A 21,982-nucleotide genomic window follows, 5' to 3' on the forward strand; every position below is an offset into this window, starting at 1 on the left:
CGCCAACTACTACTGCACCACACAAGTATAAAACGGCTATTTCAGCTTTGCTGAAGTCATAATCTATTAAAACATTCAAGTTTGTATGGTTAGAAAAATACAAATCGATTTAAAAGTTCCGCTATTTCTCAAAAATATAAAAAAAATTTAGCTAGCTTATGAAAGCTAAGACTATCTACTAAAGTAGTCGTGGTGAAATACAGTATTTAACCCTTTTACCCCCAGGCTATTTGGAAATTTCCAACCCTTAACCCCCAAGGGGTTATTTTTTTCCCAGCACATTTTGCAGTATATTTTTTTTTTAAATTGCTCTAACAGCTTTAATTTTTGTCATAGAGATGTCAGGTTGGTCTCATTCTCTTGGAAAATGCCTGAATTTTCTCAAAAAATCATCAAAAATATGAAAAAAAAAAATTTTATAGCATTTTTTTGCAAGGACGTACCGGTACATCCATGGGGGTAAAGGGATGGCTTTTGTGAAACGTATCAGTACGTCTTTCGGGGGTAAAAGGGTTAAAACATTCAAGTTTGTATGGTTAGAAAAATACAAATCGATTTAAAAGTTCCGCTATTTCTCAAAAATATAAAAAATTTTAGCTAGCTTATGAAAGCTAAGAATATCTACTAAAGTAGTAGTGGTGAAATACAGTATCTAACCCTTTTACCCCCAAAGGACGTACTGGTACGTTTCACAAAAGCCATCCCTTTACCCCCATGGACGTACCGGTACGTCCTTGCAAAAAAATGCTATAAAAATTTTTTTTTTCATATTTTTGATAATTTTTTTGAGAAAATTCAGACATTTTCCAAGAGAATGAGACCAACCTGACCTCTCTATGACAAAAATTAAGGCTGTTAGAGCAATTTAAAAAAAATATACTGCAAAATGTGCTGGGAAAAAAATAACCCCCTGGGGGTTAAGGGTTGGAAATTTCCAAATAGCCTGGGGGGTAAAAGGGTTAAGATTGATAGATAGACCTTGTTTTATAAACTTACTAACTATTATGCTTGATATATTGTAGTTACACTAAACAAATCTTTAAGACCAATCACTTGAGAGAAGAATTTTAACTGGAGTACGATCAAACAGAACTCATATTGGTAGCAGACAGTATTGCGGGTTATTTCCGCGTTAGGTATACGGCACTATATTTCTTGAGCTTTTTGGAATTGCTCGAGGAGGTATTTCTTGTCCTTGTTCGTATTTTTCAGTTTCTTTTCCAGCTCTTCGATGAACGCCCCTCTGGCGTTGATAATAGCAAAGTGGTACACGGCAATGATGATTAGCAGTAGGAATAGTGGGACGCACAAGAGCGTGTCGTCCAGGTAAAACAAAGTTGATCTGTAATAGAAGGTGAAGTTTTTTAAGTGTAAAGTTTATATAGCTAACTGTTAACCCTTTTACCCCCAATGGACGTACTGGTACGTTTCACAAAACTCATCCCTTTACCCTCATGGACGTACCGGTACGTCCTTACAAAAAACTGCTATTTATATATATTTTTTGCATATATTTGATAACTTTATGAGAAACTTCAGGCATTTTCCAAAAGAATGAGACCAACCTGACCTCTCTATGATGAAAATTAAGGCTGTTACAGCAATTTAAAATATAAATATTGCAAAATGTGCATGAAAAAAAAATGCCTGGGGGTTAAGGGTTGGGAAGTTCCAAATAGCCTGGGGATAAAAGGGTTAACTGTAGTGTTTGCCAACTGAATAGGCCATAAGTAACTATTGTTTTTAAATATATATTGTATAGCTTTTTTTATAGATTCTGCTAAGTTTTTAATTTATTGAGTGTAGTTACAGAGAACGATTAGGTCATTGCATTTCTACATTTACTTATGTTGCGGTATTGTGCACAAGAAAATACTTATTTCTTTAATTCAAGATCATAAACTCAAATAGGCTGCGGAAGTTCTGTAATTTATGTGAACTAAGTCCTAAATTTACAAACTTCAAGTTCCCAGAAGCTGTGTGTCGAATTGTTTCCAAGTCAAATTTTGGTGTAAGGTAGACCACCTATCTCGCATGCTTACAATTTTCAACAGCAAAAGTCAAGAAATAATTGTTTCCTATTACAAATGTTGTCTTGCTTAACTGCGTTAAATTATATAATAGTCTTAACCCTTTTACCCCCAAAGGACGTACTGGTACGTTTAAAAAAACTCATCCCTTTACCCCCATGGACGTACCGGTACGTCCTTGCAAAAAAATGCTTTAAAATTTTTTTTTTTCATATTTTTGATAATTTTTTTGAGAAAATTCAGGCATTTTCCAAGAGAATGAGACCAACCTGACCTCTCTATGACAAAAATTAAGGATGTTAGAGCAATTTAAAAAAAATGTGCTGGGGAAAATATAACCCCCTGGGGGTTAAGGGTTGGAAATTTCCAAAGAGCCTGGGGGTAAAAGGGTTAATTACAATATTTCATTATGAACTGATACAATATCTGAGATTTATAACTTCAGTTGGATCTGTGTTTGTAAGTTTGTAATGTCAAATTTAGTGAAATACAGTTTTATCGCCTTGTCTTACCTTATCCAGTATGCTGATCCTGTCATTGCACAGATGTAATATATGAACACCTGCCATGCATAGTCCAGGCCTCTGAACGGCGAGCAGGCCATCGACGGCTGAAGGTAGAGCATAGACAACGCGTTTGGAATGATGCACATGAAGAAGGCCAAAGCGAGGATCGTCATGAACATGGCCGAAGATCGGGACGCGCGGAACACCCTGCTGGACGGCACGCAAGTCACGGATATGGTGAAGAGCTTGCAGAGGAAGGTGAAGCAGAAATACACGAAGCAGCAGGGGACCAGGAGGGGCGAATAGAGGAGGCCCACCCAGCAAACTGCCTGAATGTAAACGACGTCGAGGACGTGGCCCGGTACGAAGAATTCTATCGTGCCTATTTTCTGTAAGACAGGGCTCTTCAGGAACGTCAGCGTCATTCTCAGGACGTTGACGATGAACGTCATGGCAACCTGGATGATCAAGTCTAGGATCAGTATCGCATATACCTGCTGACCCAAGTGTGTCTCCCAGCAGACGAACTCATCGTTGACGTCGCAGTCGTCCTTTTTCCTCTGGTATATGAGTCCAATTTTTGTGATTATCAAAATGCCGAGGGACGTCAATCTGACCAGGACGCATCTGCCGAGAGTCAGGAATAGTTCCTTCCGCCCCGTGTACTGTTCGTAGCGCACGAGAACACTGAAAATCACTGGGAATATCAAGTTCAATCCAGCTACCAATAGTGTGGGTGCGTATTCCCAAAAGAAACTTTCTAATACCGTGATGCCATCAGAAGGTGAAACCTCCGACGGCTCTGGAATGAAATGCACAAGGAAGTAGATCCCTGCCCAGCTTCCTCCAATGAGCGCCACGATCAGCAAATTGATGAGAATTCGTGCCGAGTACAGTTTGATTTCGTCGCTGCGCGTGCGTGCCCGACTCCGTGCGTTGTAATTGTCGTCGTCGAGGGCTGCCTTCACTTCGGAAGAAAACAGGGCCAACTCAGTCTTTGCTGGCCCTGGTTCCTTTATGGTGTAGTCCCACCCTGCAAAGACCATTTCCGAGTAATTTGTCTGGTACGAATTACCCGAGACTGAAGCTCCCCTCAGGAACTTTGCGACGAAACGCACAACAAAGATCAACGACACGATGTACGTAACGAAGACGGTGAGGAGATAGGCCAAGCTTATGTTGTACGTGCCAGTCGTTACGGCGGGGGGATAGTATCCGCTGAACAGCAACGTCCATTCTAAGAATCCGGTCCCTTGGAGAAAGTCTTGGAGCAGTGCCTTCAGCTGGTACGAGTGCTGTTTGACAACTTTGTTTATTTTTTCCGTGTAGTTCTTGTTGCAATATTGTAACTGTAATGTAGAATGTGGAAGGTTAGCTTGGCAATTTTTCTTACGTGTTTAGCGATGAAGATAATACGTTATTCAAGCATTTAACCCTTTTACCCCCAGGCTATTTGGAAATTTCCAATCCTTAACCCCCCGGGGGTTATTTTTTTCTCAGCACATTTTGCAGTATATTTTTTTTAAATTGCTCTAACAGCCTTAATTTTTGTCATAGAGAGGTCAGGTTGGTCTCATTCTCTTGGAAAATGCCTGAATTTTCTCAAAAAATTATCAAAAATATGAAAAAAAAAAATTTTATAGCATTTTTTTGCAAGGAAGTACCGGTACGTCCATGGAGGTAAAGGGATGGCTTTTGTGAAATGTACCAGTACGTCCTTTGGGGGTAAAAGGGTTAAGTGATTTATTGGGTAATTATTTATTTAAGTTGCTAGATACTTATTAGTGTTAGAGGATTATTGGAGCTCAGGTCTTTTGACGAAACAAATACTGTGATTCAGCCAAACTCCTGAAAATTTCGGACGCATCTGACTTTTGAAATGACTTCTAACCTAAACTGTGAATTATTAATTCATACTTAGTTCCATTTGGAAGATTTATCTACAAATGGCATGACTGCTAAAAGTTAGCCTCCTGGACCATCCGTAAAAAGACATAATATAACAAATGAATAAAAATATCTAATAAGTTACTGTATTTCAGGACAAAATATTTCATTCTTTTACCGTCGAGTTGGGTAGAAGACTGAGATCCGAGCAAAGGTCCGAAGTATGATTCCCGAGGGTCCAGCCAGACATCTGGTCCGTGTCTTGGGACACGGACAGAGCCGAAGGGACGACGATACCTCCGAGTACCAGAATTGCAATGAATAGATTGAGCCTTATCATATCTCGGATGAAGTTGAAAACTGCGACCACGCTCGCTCCGTGCTTTCCCTCTATGCGTTTCATCAGGCTGTACATGGGCTGAAATAAAAGTGGGATTGTTATATAGATATGCTTCAGAAGTATGAAATAACACAATGCACTACATAAGGACTTCACTTGCGAGTTGAAATTGATTTTGCAGTTATTTCCTTCTGTTCATATTAACCAAACACCTTACAGTCAGTGACCAAAGGTGGTGTTGTACCAGTGTCGCCTTAAACTTTATTTCTATTTGAACACGATGTTGTGTTGATATTTATCCATATTGACTCATTACGGGTAATTTGAATGAATTACTACCAATTGTGTCACGTGGTGGGCCTGGAAGTCGGGGAAAACTCGCTGGTAAGAGACTCATGTCTCGCCAGGTAAATCCTCGAACTGCTGGGTAGCAGTTAGGTTCCGACTTCTTTTATGGCCTCTCGTGGCATGGTTAGTTTCGACCTGGCCTTTCATTAGAAGGGACTAGCGTTCGATCCCAAGTATGAGGTAGAAATCTATTTCTATTTGAACACGGTGTTGTGTTGATATTTATCCATATTGACTCATTAGGGGTAATTTGAATGAATTACTACCAATTGTGTCACGTGGTGGGCCGGGAAGTCGGGGAAAACTCGCTGGTAAGAGACTGATGTCTCGCCGGGTAATTCCTCGAACTGCTGGGTAGCAGTTAGGTTCAGACTTCTTTTATGGCCTCTCGTGGCATGGTTAGTTTCGACCTGGCCTTTCATTAGAAGGGGCCAGCGTTCGATCCCAAGTATGAGGTAGAAATTTATTTGTTGTTTAGGTTTGGTGTGAGTGCTGGACTTGAATGATATTAAGCATATATAGTCATTTCACTCTCCCAAAGCTAATTACCCGCTGGTGATCTTTACTGTAATAAAATTGCTGTCGGGCTCAAAACTTCTAAACTTTTTTACTGCAAGCAATGTCATATTTCAATCTACTTACATTGACGTTTTGTCGGTACACTGGGCCATGCTGTTCTATCTTATTTCTCTTCCTCTTGTTTTTTTTTTCAAGTTATTTTAGTTTATATGTGAAGGATCTAATTTAATGTTGTTACAGTTATTGAAACATTTAATTTTGATTGTTTATTCTTCTCTTGTAGTTCATTTATTTCCATTGTTTCCTTTTCTCATTGGGCTATTTTTTACCTGTTGGAGCCCTTGGGCTTATAGCATCTTGCTTTTCCAACTAGGGTTATAGCCTAGCTTGTAATAATAATATAAAGAAATATAACATTTCATTAGAAAGATAAATAATTTTTCTACATACGGTATTTACATAAATGTAGATCCTCAGAGAGTTGAGCAGTATTTTCATTAGGCAACAGTACTCTGAACTGAAACGGGCATTTGCTTTGAATGTTTAAAGGTCGACCACAAACGGTAGAAGGAAGGAACAGGTCGCCATTCTGTCGCTACCACCAAAGCACAATTTTTTAACAAGGGAACCAGGTTTAATAGTTGCTGAGGATGTAACAATTAGAATAAAGTAAAGTTAAAGCTTAAAGGTGTCCGGTTTCAGTTCCATTTTTATCACAACAGATGCTCACCAGAACTTCAGCCGGCAAGTCCAAGCCCCCACTGGGGTACCCAGCCACAGCAGTGGCCTCCCCAGTAAACAGCTTAAACTCACAGTCCTGGGCTGGGATTGATCTGCTGCCATGCGAATGCGAGGCGAACACATTACCACCTTACTAGCTAGGAGGTTTCACGGTCAGATGGTTTGTCAAACTCGGTTTGACAAACACGGTTTTGAAGTGACGTTTGATCGTGTGAACGAGGTACTGTATTTGGTTGACAAACACGTTGGTCAAATGGTTTGAAGAATGATCAGAACCTGACTTTTGTGGGCCGTGGTTCATTCATCCTCAAACTGTTTTCATATGAGGACAAGCGTCAAACATCAAACACGTCCCAGTAGATCTACTTAAGTTTCTTCCTCCATCCTCAAATAATTATGCCATTCATCTGGCGCTAATTTCAAATCTAGAAGCAAATTAGTATGTGAAAGTTTATCTTTTTTAACATAATTTCAAATCGATAAGCAAATTAATATGTGAAATTTGGTCTTTTTTAATAAACATTCCTTAGTCCACTTTTATCTTTTTTTTACTTGGTGCCAATGCTAAACCAAAGGCAATAAAACTCTTGGGCGAGAGGCTTATCTTTGCCTTCATAAGCAGTGAGAGTCACTTGAGTTGAGAACTGAGGTTTAATGTATGTTTAGTTTGACTGTCTGACACCTCTTCAAATCGTTTGACAAGCGAGTTGTACAACCAAGTTTGACAAACTGTTTGACCATGTAAAAGCCCCTTAAGACTGTTGGTCCAGCAACCTACGGATAGTCGTTCCAGGTGTTGGAACCCCGTGATACCTGATGGTAATTCTCTTGTAATATTACTCGCAGAAATATTATACAGTAGGAAGCAGCCGAAGGAAACTTCCATCGGGACGACATGGCTATCTCACCCAAAAATAGATTTTTCCTACATCAAAATCCCTTTTTAAGTAATCGTCTGTAAGTACTTACATCCAAGGTATGCATAATGTCATTGATGCGGTTTGTCCCCGATTTGACGGCAGATTTTACGGGGGTAACGGAGTACCATCTATCCCCCATTAAGTCCTGAAAAAAATAGTAAGAATATTGTCATTCATCAAGTAGCTAATAATCTCCCTATTAGCGTGTGGAAATAATTAAAATGTCTATTGTTTCAAGAGACATGGTTTTGATAATTGTTGGAAAAATTTTTTTTTGCTTATTGATTCGTAAATAAAATTGTTTTCTATTGAGATTGTAATCTGTTTATGTAATACATTTTTATGTTTCATGAAGTACCTTTTTAACAGTTTAATTTATAATAAGCTTTATCCTTAATAATCTGTTTATTTGCAGGTAGGCATTATTTTCTTGGAGAACAGTCAGGACTCCAAGTTATTCACATGTTGCTGAATAACTAAAAATAATTGTTATAGTCACTCAAAGTTTTAAAAAATAATTATCCACCAAAAGGCTAAACTCCTATGACAGATAGTAGTGGGTAATTTGGGTTGCAAAGATAACATTAGTGTCATTGATAAGAGAATTTTTCGAGTGTATTGATAACTTTGCTTGTGATAATAACGTAGCAATTACCAGGTTCTACGAATCAACGAACGGTTTGTGATGTATTAAATACAATGATTGAACTTTATCCCATGAGAATTTTCCCTTTATAGTGTTTGGCGTGAAATGATTTCTCTACTTAATTCCCCCCCCCCTTTTTTTTTGTTTTTGCTTTTTATGTTAAAATATTATATACTAAGCTATAGCCCTAATTGGAAAAGCAGGATGCTATGAGCCCAAGGATTCCAACAGGGAAATATAGCCTTGTGAGGAAAGGAAATAAATAAGCTATATGAGAAGCAATATTAAACATCTTGAGATCGGTAATGCCGTTAAAATAGATCTGTCAAATTCTTCTTCTTCTTTGTCTACAAAGAGAGATCTGAGTCAGCCCGTTCAACAAAAAAACATTCGCTGCAAGTTTGAACTTCTGTTCACCGATTCAATTTCTGGTCGCTACCTGAATAAAACTTCTGGAATACTGTTTAGTATTGGATCTTATGTTGGCAAAGATACACTGTGCTAAGGATCAGATTTGAACAAATTGAAAGGAAAATAACAATTAACCCTTTTACCCCCAGGCTATTTGGAAATTTCCAACCCTTAACCCCCAGGGGGTTATTTTTTTCCCAGCACACTTTGCAGTATATTTTTTTTAAATTGCTCTAACAGCCTTAATTTTTGTCATAGAGAGGTCAGGTTGGTCTCATTCTCTTGGAAAATGCCTGAATTTTCTCAAAAAAGTATCAAAAATATGAAAAAAAAAAAAAAAAATAGCATTTTTTTGTAAGAACGTACCGGTACGTCCATGGGGGTAAAGGGATGGCTTTTGTGAAACATACCAGTACGTCCTTTGGGGGTGAAAGGGTTAATATCTTATTTAATAAATGGAAAAGTCAATATGAGGAAACAAGAGGATGATAAAAAGATGGAGGAATTTTGGCCTCACCAATTGGAGTTTTAGCTCGTGCTGTCTTTCCTTGCGCAGAGCCATGGGCCACGGCTGCTCTCTCAATTTCGTAAGGTGGTCCAAAACCTCTGCTTTTGACTTTACTGTTCAAGGTAAAAATTCAGTAAAGCATTTGGATTAAATGTAATATTTTCTCAATAAAAAGTGGAAAATCTTGAATTAAATGAAGCTTTACTTAGTAATATATGTAAAATGATCTTATTATTGCAATATGATTTTGCATTTTTTAAAATTCAGTAAAGCATTTGGATTAAATGTAATATTTTCTCAATAAAAAGTGGAAAATCTTGAATTAAATGAAGCTTTACTTAGTAATATATGTAAAATGATCTTATTATTGCAATATGATTTTGCATTTTTTTAAATTCAGTAAAGCATTTGGATTAAATGTAATATTTTCTCAATAAAAAGTGGAAAATCTTGAATTAAATGCAGCTTTACTTAGTAATATATGTAAAATTATCTTATTATTGCAATATGATTTTGCATTTTTAAAAATTCAGTAAAGCATTTGGATTAAATGTAATATTTTTTGAATAAAAAAAGTGGAAAATCTTGAATTAAATGAAGCTTTACTTTCCAATATATGTAAAATTAACTGATTATTGCAATACGATTTTGCATATTGGCAAGGAAAGTTATTTTTTTGGCCATAGAACTGGGTCTTACAGCTCAATTTCGTATATCATCCAATCAACTAATTAAAGATAAATGATTTCAAGTGAAAATGGATTGTGAAGAAAGCTCTGGGTGATAGGAGGATAGATGTGAGAGAGGCAAGAGAGCGTGCTAGAAATAGGAATGAATGGCGAGCAATTGTGACGCAGTTCCGGTAGGCCCTGCTGCTGCCTCCGATGCCTTAGATGACCGCGGAGGTAGCAGCAGTAGGGGATTCAGCATTATGAAGCTTCATCTGTGGTGGATAATGTGGGAGGGTGGGCTGTGGCACCCTAGCAGTACCAGCTGAACTCGGTTGAGTCCCTTGTTAGGCTGGAGGAACGTAGAGAGTAGAGGTCCCCTTTTTTGTTTGTTTCATTTGTTTATGTCGGCTACCCCCCAAAATTGGGGGATGTGCCTTGGTATATGTATGTAAAAATGGGTTATTCTCACCTTGATCATGAAGGGGAACATCCGTGGTGTCCATAATTGACCCGTTTTCATCTTGAAAGGCTGCATTGCTGAAAACTTGACCGCGAAACCTCAGGGTTCCTGAAAGACATGATTTTAAGATCCCTCGACATTCTTACTCCTGAGTCCTATTTGTCCCTATTCTAATAAACTATGAGGATCAACCATGAGTGCTATGTAGAAAATTCATTCAACTTAACTCTTTTACCCCCAAAGGACGTACTAGTACGTTTCACAAAAGCCATCCCTTTACCCCCATGGACGTACCGGTACGTCCTTGCAAAAAAATGCTATTAAGTTTTTTTTTTCATATTTGATAATTTTTTGAGAAAATTCAGGCATTTTCCAAGAGAATGAGACCAACCTGACCTCTCTATGACAAAAATTAAGGCTGTTAGAGCAATTTAAAAAATATATACTGCAAAATGTGCTGGGAAAAAAATACTGTAACCCCCTGGGGGTTAAGGGTTGGAAATTTCCAAATAGCCTGGGGGTAAAAGGGTTAATATTGCTATTTTTAAGTTTCCATTTTCCTTTGTAAGTTATGTCATGAAACGTCAACATTAGATTGGCACATGATGTAATTGCCTTACTGATTTTTCCACAGGTGGTATCACTAAAGGGTTAATCAAGATTATGATTATTCTAACCCAGTAAGCAGTGGATATCTATCCTATTTACTGTTTTACCAGCATTATACCTTCTCTCAGGTTTTTTTTGTGGTTTAACCTATTTATTTTCATTCATTAATGAGTTGTTTTTAACAAAATATTACGTATATACCTGTAACTCTGTCCATTTGCGAAGGCAACATCTCCATCACGGCTCCCCGTGTTTGCCTCCTGCCTTCCCAATCAGGATTGCTTTCCTGCAGACTAAGGTCATCTTGGCTCGACTGATCATCTGTCTCTGGACCTCTGGATTGATTACCGTGTGTGAAATTCATGAGACTTCCGTGTGCATTCCCGGCATCTGTCGTATCAAACTCGCGTTTATAACGAGAATTATGTTGCATCTCTCCCCAGTTTTGCTCGTCTTTATGCCTTGCATAGACTCTTGGCATTTCTTCGTATTCTGGGTCGTAGAAACTCTGCTGATGTTCTCTCTCAAGATTGCCCGACGTCTTGATTCTTGGCAGCTTTCTTTTTGTATTGTCAGTATCCTCCCAGTTCCCTCCACTTCTAGGGGAAGCGTCGATGCCTCGCCTGAAGTACGCCTTGTATCCTTGGAGACGGTCTGTCCTGTTTCCCAGGTTCCTCTTGTAAGCCCCTCTTCCTGGATCGTGTCTCGAAGGATACGACCCTTCCAGATCATCCGCAGAGCTGGATCTTGGATCATGTGGCCTCACAGCCTCTCTGCCATCTGCGCCTCTGTATCGTCTGCGTCTTCCATCCAGTGCAGAAGGTTCCCTTTCGTCTCTGCGTCTCCGAGGATTGTCTTCGTCTCTGTAATAGCTTTCATATCTATCAAACCCATTTCCATTACTCCCACTCTTGCGAGGGTTAACTTCTCCTCTCCATCTTTCTGAATATCTGTCATCATAGTGTTTTTTGGGAGAGTACCCGCTCTCTACCTGGCCAGGTAGCGAGCCTTCCACATACCTGTCAGGCGAGGAGGATCTCTCCGTCTCAAAGCCGTCATTTTCGTAGCCCCTTGACATCCTGAAAATAAAACATTCGGCTTCTTTTTCTTCGGGTTAATATCTATTTTTTTCATCTTTTACATTGTTTTCATAATACTGGACAGTATAATATATCTTTTTATAACTTGAATATTAATCAAACCTTTGAACAGAAACTAAGCTAATTGATTTGTAAGAATTTCAAGACCTATTACCATAACAGGAAAGAATTTCACTTTGTTTGAGTACATAATTACTTTTTGGGCTCAAGCCATGACGTCCTGATGGAAGGTTCCTTCAGTAGCTTCCTAGGATATACTCTAGGAAGCTACTGAAGGAACCTTCCATCAGGACGTCATGGCTATCTCACCCAAAAATAGATTTTTCGCTTCGCGCAAAATCCTTTTATTGGACAAAATACATACCCTGTCAATAGTTAATTTCCTCACAAATATATTTTTATATTAAAAGACTTCAGTGCTAAGATATTATAGTATTTATTCACTATAAATTTTACACTACATAAAAGGCAAAAGCAAATATTGACATAGAAAAGCACAAACATATTTAAAGTATTTTTTTTAATAGAAATTTTGTGGGTTTGGTCCTTTGTAAGTAACGAAGTATGATAAGTAAATCATTCACTTATATTACAGATAATGATAATTCTACTACTGAACAGAACTTTACTTATAACATTAAATTTGAGATTTATTCAAATGTTTTGTGACTAAAATGACATGTCTGAAAAGACTTTTTCTTTTTTTCTTTTACTTTTTCCACTACTACTACTAATACTACTACTACTACTACTACTACTACTACTACTACTGCTCGGACCTAGTGGTGTACTGTGGGCAGTCATTAAGGATCTCCCATAATGCACTAGAACTACATAGCACAATTTCTTAAATCCAAATCCAAAATCAATTAATTAAAAATCAAATTAAACCAATTTCAAAGAAACAAAAAGGAACTTGAATACCTTTTAAGGAAGACTTCACAATTTAAAAGACTATGATAAATAGTTCTTCATTTGTTTAAAGACTATAATAAATAGTTCTTCATTTGTTTAAAGACTATAATAAATAGTTCTTCATTTGTTTAAAGACTATAATAAATAGTTCTTCATTTGTTTAAAGACTATAATAAATAGTTCTTCATTTGTTTAAACTTACTATTAACCGAATAATATTAACGACTCCTTCAAATCCCACCAAGAACAGTAACTTCACCTCAAACACTGTTCTTGATTCAATAATCATGAAGGGGTAAAGCATTCTAAAATGCCTATGTAGATAAGATAACTCTGTGATAAGATATCGAGGGGGAAAACATCATAAATTTATGGTTTCCATTTCCGTTATCTGAAGGAGAGATACTGTAGTCTCATTTTTTTTTTTTTACATTCTCAATTAAAAGATTGAAATGGATTTCCTTTGGTTTTGGGAGAAAGATTTAAATCCTTGTTATCTCGTTGCTTCGAAAGGTTACGTAAACTGATGAATCATGCAATATATAATGAAATTTTTTGTTTATTATAATATATATATATATATATATATATATATATATATATATATATAAATATATATATATATATATATATATATATATATATATATATATATATATATATATATATATATATATATATATATATATATATATATATATATATATATATATATATACACACACACACACACACACATATATATATATATATATATATTTTTGGGCTCAAGCCATGGCGTCCTGATGGAAGGTTCCTGTTTGGTAGCTTCCTTGGGTATAAGACTACTAAGATATTCCCAGAGAATTTAACCACAGGTTATCACAGAATTCTAACTTCTGGAGCGAGTATCTCAAAGGTTTCCCTTTAAGACATCGTAATACAACAGGGGACACGCATGTCTGAACGTGCCACATAGCTATCTCCACCCCGAACAGAGTTAATGCTTCGGTGTGTAAGGGCTGAGAATAGCTGGGAGCCGTTCCACAGCTAATCTCACTCGTGGCTACTACTGATACTCGAGACGTAAACAAACGGACGCCATTGCTCTAATGACGTCACGCCCGTCTTCATCCTTTGTTTAGTAGCTGCCCTACTTAGACGGATTTTCCCTTGTGTTATCTTTATCGCTTTGCATCTTCGCTATGTCGTTACCTTCAGCCTCGCCTTCTTCTGGAAAGTTGAGTACAAGGTTCCAGTATTGTTTAATTAAGCTCTGGCCGTAAAGTAAATATTATTTTGCGAAATAATTGATGTTTTGTGGCAGAGCTGTGCCTCTACCGGACCCGCCATTTTATGGCGTCGTTGTTGTTTTGCATGTCTTATTTAGTTAGCCACAACAACGCTTCCGGCATTATATACTAATCGAATACATTAGTTTATTTAGTCTTCATAGCTAGGAACTTTTATATCATGTTTAGACGCTTTTTATCGGTCATCGATTGACCTCATACCAGTCGGCTACTATAGCCCCCAGGCCAGGAGCCTACATACAAGTGTTCATGCATGATTTATTAGTGATCCTAGACTAAGTTATGAAGATAGTGGCATTATTATTTTACAATACTTTTGACAGTGATGCAAATGTTTTCGCCTTCAGGGACCATATAGGGGATAGGCTAGTCAGTGATTCTTTCTAGCCTAACCTAATATTAGGACCCCTATATGCTTCCTTCATCCCCTGCCTTGGCATTCCCTCTATTTAGCCTTGATCCCTTTTCTGAGTTAAGGGATTAATTGTCTAATAGAGTATATATCGCCTCTCTGTCCTCCCTAAAGGAATGAACCCCCTTTAGGGCTGCGTCTGAGAGTGAGGTTAGGCTAGCCTACCTCTATGGCTAGGATAGTCTATGACTTTCCTGCGATAGCGATATGTCTTCTTCCTTGCCTAGTTCAGGACTTTTAGCCCTGTTCTAGGTCGGGTTAGGAAGGTTTCTCTGTTCCATGCTGAAACGGTACTCTTGCACCGTTTTAGCCGATCAGCCTGATCTTAGGTTAGGGAGTGTCCTCCCTTCCCTTAGTGGCCGCTCTGGTACAGAAACCCTTCCTGGGAAGACTTCTCTCTTCTCCCTCCCCACCTATCTCTTGTATAGCCTAGCCTATGCTTAGGTTAGTTTATACTCATCTGTCCCCTGTCCTACAACTCCTCCTTAGGGTGGAAGAGTAGGGCTACCCGAGCTTCCTTGTGCAGTCCACTCTGGTACATATACCCTCATAGTGTCCTATAAGGTTAGTTACTAGTATAGTTCTGCATATGGGAGTCTCCCCCCCCCCCCCTCTTGGGTGTTCCCTAGCCCTCCCTTGGGCTACCTAGCTCCCGGTCCCTAGTGACCCCTGCTCATGGATGTTAGAGCCTGCCTCTATCATGGGTACACCCCCTCAGGGAGGGGGAGGGATGTCTGGAACCTTGACGGTACTTCCTGCCTCCCTTCCCCCCTCCCCCTGTCTCTCTTTCTATCTGGGTGCCGGTCTCTTGCCGCCTCTACTGTCGGCAATACCTGCCTCCTATTTGGTGACTTCCCTTCCCTTGCCGCCAGCCCCCCGTGTACCGAGGGACTGCCGGCTGCCGCCGGCTACCACCGGCGGCTCTCCTACTCCTATCTAATCGTCCGCTTGCCGGTCGATCACCGGAGTGCCGGCATATACTGCCGGCAACCCGATACTGCCTTTACCATCCTTATCCCAGTCACCAACCTGGCATCCTCCGACTGCCGGAGCCGCCGCTTCCTGCCGGCGTGCCGCCGTTGTGCCGGCGGCCGCCATCCTGGTATTTAACTGACTTTTGAAAATCGTCTGTTCTAATGCCAGAATCTATGCTGGAGCGAGCTCCGGCATGCCGGCGGCTTGCCGGATGCCCCGGAGGCGTCAAGAAGACTTGCACCCCCTTACTGTAGCTATCATAAGACTAGGATAGCCCTATATCGCAAACAGATAAGCTGCTTCCGCTATTAAGATCAGTACCTAGTACTGCTCTATTAGTGATCATGCTGTCTCTTTGCATTCTTCTATTTCCAGCAGGCTATGTGCATCTTAGCGCGGCTGGTTGCCAGAAGCAGTTACCCTTTAATGAGGCCTTCTGGCTCTTAACTGGGAACCGAATGAATTCGATCCCAATCTTGTCCTTGGTTTCCATGGAATTCCAAAATACTAGGAATTCTAGGAAACTATATCCAATGATCTCGGTCATTTGGATTATCCAGGGACCAAGCTTATGGTAACCGGCCGGGCTGGATGCATGGAGCATGTTCTCCTTTACTGTTTTCATTCTCTATGCATCACACCTTCCTTAAGTTAAAATTAATGATTAATATTAACTTAGTTTAAGAGCCATTCTTATGACTCCCCCATACTCATTTTCTCTTTCTTCCACAGGAGGAGCAGATGAAGTGTGACTTCGCCTTCTGCGCTGTGAAACGCCCGCAGTTTTACGGGCATACGGCTTGCAGGACTCACGCCCCTTGTGCAGACAAGAAAGGGGACTTGAAGTTTTGGAATCCACTGGATTGTACGGTCTGCCAGGCCCACCTAGTTGAGGCCTTCCATAACCCTCCCTCAGCGGAGGTTAGAGACATTTCTCGCGAAAAGCTGCGCAAGTGGGTGCGTGGCTTTCAGAAAAATGCTACTGGACCGTACCTGGCCACCGAAGAACTGAGGTCCCTGTTGTTCCCTAAGGCCTCCTCTGACTCAGTGGTACCAAAAGATACAATCCCCACTGTCCAAATTACGGTGGAACCTGATGTGGTCATGGCTCAGTCCATGCACGAGTGTCGTTTAGATTCCGAGGATGATGAACAGATCTCAGACGTCTCGGAAGACACGGAGAAGACGCTTATGGCTCAAGGAGCCGAAGAGGACGAAGACAAGGTGGAGTACACCGAGTCGGAGCTTGGAGCTGCTCCCTCGTCCATCCCTCCTCCTACTCCTACACCGACGGAAATGTCTGTTCCGTCTACCTCCTCAACTCCGGATCCTTCCTCTTCTACCCAAGAACTGATCCAGCTGATTAGAGCCGTCATGGACGACAGGCTGAAGGAGAACCAGGAGTCCATCAGGTCGATGATTGGATCCAGAGAACCGAAGAAGATTTCGGTCAAGGATCTCCCAGCTTGCTCTCATGCCAACCCGTGGAGGTATGCAGAGCATATGGTTATTGCGACCGGCAGAATCTTTGTTAGTGACAAGATCGGCACGGTCCCGTTGGAAGATGTGGAGTTCTTCCCAAGCTTCGAGGCCTACCCGGACTGTTACGTCCGGCTTCGTTCCGAACCTGCCTCGAAGGAAGAGACCGAACCTAAAGAAGAGATAGTGTTCGATCTCGCAAAGGCCCAGGCTATGCTAGCCTCCGCATTTAAGAGTAGGGGCTTTACCTGCTCTAAGCTTCCGGCTTTGAGCAAGAAGCATCCTACGTACGTTGCACCTGACAATGCGGTTCTTCCTTTCTTGGAAAAGGCCTTAGCTGCATGCCTTAAAGCGGCGGAAGAAGGGAAACCCTGCCCTGCACTGGAGGAGTGCAGACCCTTCTCCATCGTGACCCCCCCTGACGCTCGACACTGGAAAGATGTTCAGCATACTTTCGTCGTGGGAAGGCTCGATCCTGACGTCGCCGGACGTCAGTTTAATGAAGACCTCCCTAAGCTCAACGATCATCTCCTTCGCCGGGAACAAGACACGAAGGAGAGGCTTGCGGCATCTCTTTCTCATCAAGTCCAACTGGATGTGATGGCCTGTGACACAAGAGTACCAGATCACTACATGGTACTAGCCAAATCCCACTTACTGACAGTAATGAAGGACTTGTACCACTTCATAAAGGCTCGTAGAGCCTGTCGTGAATTCGTGTTTACCGGTGCCACCGTGAAACACGAACCCCGGAGGCTGATTTCCTCCAACATCTGGGGAAAGCACCTGTTTCCTTCTGACCTGGTCAAGGAAATAACTGACAGAGCCGCCACGGAGAATAGGAACCTTCTCCACAAGTGGGGCATGTCCAGAAAAAGGAAACCCTCTCAGGACGAAGGACCTCAGCCTAAGAGAAAACCTCAAAAACCAAAACCCCAGCAACGTCAGCAACGACGTCAGTTTCCGGGACCCGCTACCTCCCAAGTGGTTGCCCAACCACAACAGACCTTTCAATTGGTCCCCCAACCGGTGTTGTCACAGTCACCGGTCTTCACCCCTGCCTTTGAGCAACCATCCACTACCTTTCATGCCAGAGGTAGAGGCTCGTTCAGGGGTGCAAGCAGAGACGCATCTCGTCGTCCCTCCAGAGGTAGAGGAGGAAAGGGAGCTAGCGGCCGAGGCAACAAGTCCTCGGGACACCAGAAGCAATGAAGTGCTTCCGGTGGGAGGAAGACTCCGCCAATTCCAGGATCGTTGGACCTTCGATCCCTGGGCACACAGCATCATCAAGAACGGTCTAGGCTGGAGTTGGACGCAACCACCCCCAATCTTCCAGCGGTTCTTCCAGCAATCGACCCCCCTTCTGGAAGAATATGTTCTAGACCTCTTGGACAAGAAGGTGATAAGGAAGGTAAAGTCCACCAGGTTCCAAGGGAGACTGTTTTGCGTTCCCAAGAAGGACTCAGACAAACTCAGAGTCATTCTGGACTTATCCCCCCTCAACAAGTTCATAGAGAACAACAAATTCAAGATGCTGACGCTTTAACAAATAAGGACCCTTCTGCCTCAAGGTTCCTACACGGTCTCTATAGACCTGGCGGATGCCTATTGGCACATTCCAATGAACCATCACGCTTCCTCCTACCTAGGATTTCGACTCCAAAGGAAAAGCTACGCCTTCCGGGCCATGCCATTCGGCCTCAATGTGGCCCCGCGGATCTTCACAAAACTGGCGGATGCCATAGTACAACAGCTCCGCCTAAGAAACGTCCAGGTGATGGCCTACCTCGACGACTGGCTAGTATGGGCTCCATCGCCCGAAGAGTGTGCAAAGTCTTGCAACGAAGTTACCCAGTACCTAGAACACCTGGGATTCAAGATCAACGAGAAGAAATCTCGCCTCTCTCCAGCTCAGAAGTTTCAGTGGTTGGGAATCCACTGGAATCTTCAGTCACACCGCCTTTCCATCCCCCAGAAGAAAAGGAAGGAAATAGCAGGGTCTGTCAAGCGACTACTGAAATCCAAACGCATTTCAAGACGACAGCAGGAACGAGTTCTAGGCTCTCTACAATTCGCCTCAGTGACAAACCCAGTGCTTCGTGCACAGCTAAAGGATGCCGCGGGAGTCTGGAGACGCTCGGCATCCATCGCTCGAAGAGACCTCAAGAGACGGCTTCCAAACAGACTTCGACGCCTCCTAAAGCCGTGGTCGGAAGCAAAGGCCCTGAAAAGGTCCATTCCTCTCCAACACCCTCCTCCATCACTCAACATCCACACGGATGCCTCACTGGAAGGCTGGGGAGGTCACTCCCACCTGAAACAGGCTCAAGGGACCTGGTCTCCACTATTCAAGACGTTCCACATAAACATCTTGGAGGCCATGGCGGTCCTTCTAACTCTGAAGAAGTTATCCCCGCCGCCCTCGATCCACATCCGTCTAACCCTAGACAACTCGGTGGTAGTTCGTTGTCTCAATCGCCAAGGCTCAAGATCGCCCCAGATAAATCAGGTGCTTCTCTCAATCTTCCGTCTGGCGGAGAAGAAGAAGTGGCACCTGTCTGCAGTTCACCTACAAGGATTCCGCAATGTGACAGCGGATGCTCTATCTCGGACAAACCCGATAGAGTCGGAATGGTCTCTAGACGCAAGATCGTTCTCCTTCATCTCTCACCAAGTCCCAGAACTTCAGATAGATCTCTTTGCAACGAGCGACAACAATCAACTTCCTCTGTACGTAGCCCCGTACGAGGACCCCAAAGCAGAAGCGGTGGACGCCATGTCACTGGACTGGAACAGATGGTCCAAGATATACCTGTTCCCTCCCACCAACCTTCTGTTGAAAGTCCTCTCCAAACTGAGAACCTTCAAAGGGACAGCGGCCCTAGTGGCTCCCAAGTGGCCTCGGAGCAACTGGTACCCCCTGGTCCTGGAGCTGCAGCCCAAGCTGATCCCTCTCCCGGGCCCAGTTCTCTCTCAACAAGTACAGAAGTCGACTGTCTTCGCTTCATCATCGAAAATCAAGGACCTTCATCTCATGATTTTCTCTCCCTTGCCGCAAAGAAGAGGTTTGGGATCTCGAAGAAAAGTCTAGACTTCCTAGAGGAATACAAGACCGAATCCACGAGACGGCAATATGAATCATCCTGGAGGAAATGGGTCTCCTTTGTCAAGGCAAAAAATCCTAAAGAAATCACCATTGATTTCTGTATGTCCTTCTTCATTCACCTTCATGGACAAGGATTAGCAGCCAATACGATTTCAACCTGCAAATCGGCCTTGACTAGACCAATTCTATATGCTTTCCAAATTGATCTGTCCAACGACATCTTTAACAAATTACCAAAAGCATGTGCTCGCCTACGCCCAGCACCCCCTCCGAAACCGATCTCCTGGTCACTAGACAAGGTACTCCATTTCGCCTCCAACTTGGACAACGATTCATGCCCCCTCAAGGATCTGACTCAGAAAGTTATATTTTTATTTGCTCTCGCTTCGGGAGCTCGAGTCAGCGAAATAGTGGCATTATCGAGAGAAGAGGGACACATCCTGTTTGCCGATTCAGGAGAAGTGACCCTCTCCCCTGATCCGACGTTTCTCGCTAAAAACGAATTACCCACCAAAAGATGGGGCCCTTGGAGAATATGCCCCCTGAAGGAGGATGTCTCTCTATGTCCAGTAGAGAGTCTCAAGGTCTATCTTCGCAGAACTTCGAACTTTGGTGGAGGCCAACTCTTCAAAGGAGAAACATCGGGCAGCGACCTGTCACTGAAACAATTAAGAGCGAAAATCACCTACTTCATTCGCAGAGCGGATCCGAACAGTACACCCGCTGGTCATGATCCTAGAAAAGTGGCATCTTCTCTGAACTTCTTTCAGAGCATGGACTTTGAAAGCCTTAAAAACTTTACGGGCTGGAAGTCCTCGCGTGTTTTCTTTAAACATTATGCGAAACAAGTGCACGAAGTCAAACATTTTGTGGTAGCCGCAGGTAGTGTTATGAAACCTGCACCTAACTCTGCGTAGAACAGTGAGTTACTTGGGACTCTAACTCTTCGGGTGCCTATGTTGACCCTCGAGCGATTCATAGTGATGTCTAAAAACACTTAGTGCTTTTATAACTGTTCTTATCCCAGGTGAAATGTCATAGTGTCACACAAGTGCCGCATGCCTTGAGCATGATGTGTTGTTTAAAGACTTGCGTTCCTCGAGAACGAGTACCTACTAATCCTGAAATTCCTTTTCAGATGCAAGAGCAAGCCTTTATTTCTATGTACATTATTATTACTGTAAATGAACTTTACTTTTGCTGTAAATTATTTAATTTCTGCATTGTGAAATAAAATTTCTATTTTATTACTTATGCGTCTCTTTCAGCTCCTACCTACTATGAAATACATACTGTCATAGTTTTATTTATTCCTCCTCTCTTATGGTCATGAAGAATTTAAGATGTCTAATCCTAAATTATATTCACCCTGTCTCAGTAAGGTTCCTACACGAATACTTACTTCTGATAACCGAGAGATGAACTCTATACACAGTGCCCAACCACCACTGGCCTAATTTAGAATGTTCCTATACAAATATCAAACATTCTGCTTCATCTCTAAGTTCTTAAAAGTTCTTCTGTCAGGATGAATAGCCCTTCAATACCACTTTGACGTCGGCATAGCCCATGGGAACTTCCTACCAATGGGGGGCAGGATACTTCGTTCCTATGGTTCTTTACCTAAGATTACTTTGCTGTTTTGTCAATGCCTAGGCACTTAACACTGGGGGAAAATCTACCACGATACATTGATTCTCTGGTACTCTTCCATCAGGACGCCATGGCTTGAGCCCAAAAAACGGATTTTGAGCGAAGCGAAAAATCTATTTTTGGGTGAGATAGCCATGGCGTCCTGATGGACCCTCCCTACTACTTCGTCCAGTTTTGTTCCCACCCTACACAATTGTATCATGGTGATGGGCAGCAACTGGCGTCAGGATAAAGACGGGCGTGACGTCATTAGAGCAATGGCGTCCGTTTGTTTACGTCTCGAGTATCAGTAGTAGCCACGAGTGAGATTAGCTGTGGAACGGCTCCCAGCTATTCTCAGCCCTTACACACCGAAGCATTAACTCTGTTCGGGGTGGAGATAGCTATGTGGCACGTTCAGACATGCGTGTCCCCTGTTGTATTACGATGTCTTAAAGGGAAACCTTTGAGATAC

At 41.8% G+C, this 21,982-nt stretch overlaps 1 protein-coding gene across 4 annotated transcripts; it reads right to left on the bottom strand.

Annotated features, from left to right (window-relative positions):
* Window positions 1-551: 551 nt before the first annotated feature.
* Window positions 552-12,936, bottom strand: LOC137626448 (transmembrane channel-like protein 7). 4 transcript variants are annotated; one of them, XM_068357445.1, is made up of 9 exons: window positions 12,814-12,936; window positions 11,616-11,675; window positions 10,798-11,459; window positions 9,997-10,095; window positions 8,866-8,969; window positions 7,341-7,436; window positions 4,602-4,841; window positions 2,543-3,885; window positions 552-1,342 (listed from the first exon to the last, which is right to left on the bottom strand). In XM_068357445.1, exons 2-9 carry the CDS (start codon window positions 11,672-11,674, stop codon window positions 1,147-1,149), a joined length of 2,799 nt encoding a protein of 932 aa, XP_068213546.1. In that variant the 5' UTR covers window position 11,675; window positions 12,814-12,936; the 3' UTR covers window positions 552-1,146. The 4 variants fall into 4 exon arrangements, with proteins under 4 accessions (XP_068213546.1, XP_068213544.1, XP_068213548.1 ...); XM_068357443.1 differs by having other exon boundaries at window positions 10,798-11,675; XM_068357447.1 differs by lacking the exon at window positions 12,814-12,936 and having other exon boundaries at window positions 11,616-11,694.
* Between the last annotated feature and the right edge of the window lie 9,046 nt (window positions 12,937-21,982).

This window comes from Palaemon carinicauda, chromosome 34 (genome assembly GCF_036898095.1).
Source record: "Palaemon carinicauda isolate YSFRI2023 chromosome 34, ASM3689809v2, whole genome shotgun sequence".
NCBI lineage: Eukaryota > Metazoa > Arthropoda > Malacostraca > Decapoda > Palaemonidae > Palaemon > Palaemon carinicauda.